General features: G+C 40.7%; 1 protein-coding gene across 1 annotated transcript; it reads left to right on the forward strand.

The window, feature by feature from the left end:
- Positions 1-1245: 1245 nt before the first annotated feature.
- LOC103681181 (olfactory receptor 52J3-like) lies at positions 1246-3477 on the forward strand. The gene is given in 2 exon segments (XM_008710713.2): positions 1246-3337; positions 3340-3477. Coding segments are annotated over 2 exon segments (936 nt in total). The 5' UTR covers positions 1246-2539.
- The last annotated feature ends 735 nt before the right edge of the window (positions 3478-4212 follow it).

Below are 4212 nucleotides of genomic sequence, written 5' to 3' on the forward strand. Positions count from 1 at the left end.
TCAAAAACTAATGATGTACTATGTGTTGGCTAATTCAATTTAAATAAAAAAAAGAAAGCCAGTAAGACTAGCAGTATATAGAAAAGAAACAAAAAATTTTGTCTTGTTTGTTAGCTATGATATATTAATAAGTTATTGATGATTACTAAGACATGGGTGTGGGGAGGGGAGATACATGTCTTGGTCATTAATGTTCTAAGTATGCATTGCTGTAATATCTAATAAAGATGCAAACTTTACCCAGTAAGAGATTCTGTTCACTTCGTATTTCATATGAATACATTTGGTAGCATTAGTTTTGCATCTCTGACTTCTTGTTGACAAGACAGGGGTGGGGGGAGGTAGGGGGATGTCTGCATCACCATCAGTCCCTTTATCCCAGGTACAGAGAATGGGATCTTTCTCAGGAGACTCAGGTATTAGTTCTCGTTCATGTAGGGAATTTGAGTTGGCTTCGTTTTCAGACAAGCTAATTTAGACCCTACTCTAGGCCCCCAAGGACCCTAAATATGGGTAGTATAAAGCCTTATTCCCTTTACTAGATATACTGGAGCTCTCTAGCTCTAGTCCTGCTGGAGGTGAGTTTCCTATTAAATGTGTAATGGGGATGAATAGTGAAGGAATAGGCTAACACTGAATTTATGAAGCTAATATATTGTATCTCACTATTGTAGAAAGATTCTCTGATGGAAAGAAATCCTACTCTATTATACTGAGACAACTTAAATGTTTACAATAACTCTGTATAGAGGGAACTTAAAGTTGTGGTACAAATGATCTCAAGTCTCAGTGATAATTGTGTATTAGGGCATGGCCTTCCATGATCATAATTTAAAAATAAGCCCCTCAGAGGCCCAGAGTTAAGTGCAGGTGCATAAAATGGATTACAAAGAGGGAAGCGGAGAAATAAGCAGCCTGCGGATAAACACGTACAGTCTTGCAGGATTAAACTAGCTGGGGAATCTCTGTTTTTTAAAATGTCATTAGTAAAATATTTCCCCGAATTTGGACTTTTCTCTGTCACTTTTCTCAGGAGTCAATTAGAGTCAAGATGACCTTTCTCCTCCCTTCCTTCCTTTATGTTTCCTTCTGTTTTCCTTTCCTTTCTTCTTCTTTTTTCACTTTTCATCCTCTCTTTTCCTACACTTTTCTATATTTTCCTTATTCTTTCTATAGTGTTATCTTATCCCTGCTTGAAAGAAAGAGAGAGAGAGGGAGGGAGGAAGGGAGGAAGAAAGTAACGAAGGAAGGAAGGAAAGAAAGAAGGAAAGGAGGAACGAAGGAGAAAGAGAGGAGAGAGAAAGTCATAACTACAGCGTGATAAATCGGGAGCATGGATTTCTTAAGCCTGATGTTGACCGCCATCATAGTCGTTGGAAACAAATCTTTACTTCTCTCAAAGCTTCTTCTTTCAACACATCTTTTCACTATTCTTCCCCCCAAATCTCTCCCCCCCACACACATACAAGGATGGAGAGAATTGTTGGATGTCTGGGACATTTTTGAGAATTTGGCAACCAACAGAAACCTTGGGGTTCTTCATTAAGTTAATCAGCATCAGAATACTACAGCAAAGAGACACATTTCTCTGCTGGAGGTGATTTCCAGCTGCAGTGTTTTCCTATCTTTGTTTCCTATCTTCCTATGCTCTTTTCATATCGGAGGTACAGCACAGCATGTCTGTGGGAGTGTACGAGTAAATATGGGGGGATGCATTATGAAACACAGTTCCTCATTGTGAATCTGGTTTTCCAAAAAGGTGTCAATGTAATATCTGATCCTGAACAAACTGGTTTAAGAAATCTTGCTTTTCTCTCCTTCTACAGGTCTAGGTGCACTTATATTCTTAATATATTGTCATATTCTGTGTGCACGTGTCTGTATCTGTTTGGTGATTTTGTGTTGGTGTGTTTAGATAAAGTGCATATTGTCTTCAAAGAAGATGGGTATCTCAGTATAAACATGAGCCCGTTCATGTTTTTACAATTCATTCAAGGTTTTATTTGGGGTTTCAGCAAATGAATATTAGGTATTCTTGTCCAAAACTTGAGACCTTTTATAAAGTTAATGCTCTTTCCATTTCAGGAGTGCTCAGTCCTTGCCCACATATTTCTTTGAATTCAAGTGTTAGCATTAGGTTTTGTTGTTGTTGTTGTTGTTTCTTTTGTTTTTTTTTTTTGTTTCTGTTTTTTGTTTGTTTGGTTGGTTGGTTTGTTTCTTAGAAAAGGGAACCTCTTATGCTGCTGTGTTGGTGGGAATGCAAGCTGGTGCAGCCACTCTGGAAAACAGTACAGAGGTTGGTTCCTCAGGATGTTAAAAAGAGAGCTACCCAGGACCCAACAATTGCACTACTAGGTTTTTGCCCCAAAGATACAGATGTAGTGAAATGAAGGGGCACCTGCAACCCAATGTTCATGGCATTAGCTTTTATAATAAAACAACTACAGATATAAATTAAGCCTACTGGAAAGTTTTAAGACATGCTCTTGTTTTTCCTTCTAGAGGTAGTCAACAACTTTTTCTTCTCATCAATGGCAAGATGTTCCACACAAACACTTCTACTTTCCACCCAGTCACCTTTTTTCTTACAGGAATCCCAGGACTCGAGGGTTCTCATGGCTGGATCTCCCTGCCTTTTTGCTGCATTTACTTAATGGCTCTGTTGGGCAATGCTACCATTTTGCTGATCATCTGGTCTGACCGTACTCTGCGGGATCCTATGTTCTACTTTCTAGCCATCTTATCAGCCATAGATCTGGCCCTCTCCACAACCTCAGTGCCCCGAATGCTGGGTATCTTCTGGTTTGATGCACATGAAATTGGTTTTGGAGCCTGTGTGGCCCAGATGTTTCTGATACACACCTTCACAGGAATGGAGTCCGCTGTTCTGCTGGCGATGGCTTTCGACCGCTACGTGGCTATCTGTGTACCACTCCACTACACAGCCACCCTGACACCCCGAGTGCTAGCGGGCATTGGTGTGGGTATTATATTGCGCTCTGTCCTGCTCATGTTGCCCATTCTCTACCTAACCCATCGTCTGCCCTTCTGTGAGACTCGAATTATTGCCCACTCCTATTGTGAGCACATGGGCATTGCCAAGTTGGCCTGTGCCAGCATTCGAGTTAATGCCATTTATGGGCTTTTTGTGGCTTCTTTTCTTATTTTGGATCTGGCACTGATTGGAATCTCTTATGCCTACATCCTTCGTGCTGTTTTCCGCCTCCCATCTCGAGATGCTCGTCACAAAGCTCTGAGTACGTGTGGGTCACATGTTGGGGTCATGTGTGTTTTCTATACACCTTCTCTCTTCTCCTTCCTCACCCACCGATTTGGCAAAAAAAAATTCCTCGTTATGTCCACATCCTGGTTGCCAATCTCTATGTGGTCGTGCCACCTGCCCTCAATCCTATTATCTATGGTGTGAGGACAAAACAGATTCGTGAGCGTGTGATCCGTGCTTTCACCTCAAAGTAGAGTCTCTTGTTTCCTTAGTTCTTGAGGGCATGGATAGAACTGAAAGAAGTTAATTTTGACTCTACTCTAGGTTGATTTTTTTCTAATGCTCCTCATATCAAGGGATCCTGCAGCTCCTAAAGGAACAAACTTTGAAGAATGTTTTCTGTTCTTAAATCTCAATGTTTCCTCCCCTATTGGTGTTGAGTGTTTACTCTTCCGAATATAGGGCTCCGTTACAGCAGGAGAAACATCCCACTGAGAGCCTTTGGCTTTTTAACTATGGAGATTTAGTGAACCTCCATCTCCCAGTGTTTGAAAATAGATAGTATTCCAGTTGGAGCCAATTAGTTCATGTCAGTTGCCTTGCTTTCTTGAAACAAAGAACTAAAGTTGAACTGTAAATGAAAAGATCTTCATAGCTTTCTGTTAAAAACTCATGTATCCGATCCACTGGGGCAATCCGGATATTTAGTGCAGGTGTTTGTTTTTGTTTTTGTTTCAGTGTCTCCAGGTTTTGCCTTTCATTTCAGTACTTTCTCTTATTCTTCACAAAGCCCTGTAAGTATTACAGTGCCTTCATTGTGCCATCACCTCCCTTTCTGGAGAAGCAAGAGCGTGAATCGTATCTGCACACTTGTGTTAAAGAATGAAAATCTTGGTTAAGAGAAGCTTGGAAGACTGTAATTCTAACAGTGGTTTTGAGTTATGTTTAATCAGATTGTTTCCTTGGCAGGGTGTGGGTGTGTGTGTGTG

Source organism: Ursus maritimus, unplaced genomic scaffold (assembly GCF_017311325.1).
Source record: "Ursus maritimus isolate PB19 unplaced genomic scaffold, ASM1731132v1 scaffold_16, whole genome shotgun sequence".
Taxonomy (NCBI): domain Eukaryota; kingdom Metazoa; phylum Chordata; class Mammalia; order Carnivora; family Ursidae; genus Ursus; species Ursus maritimus.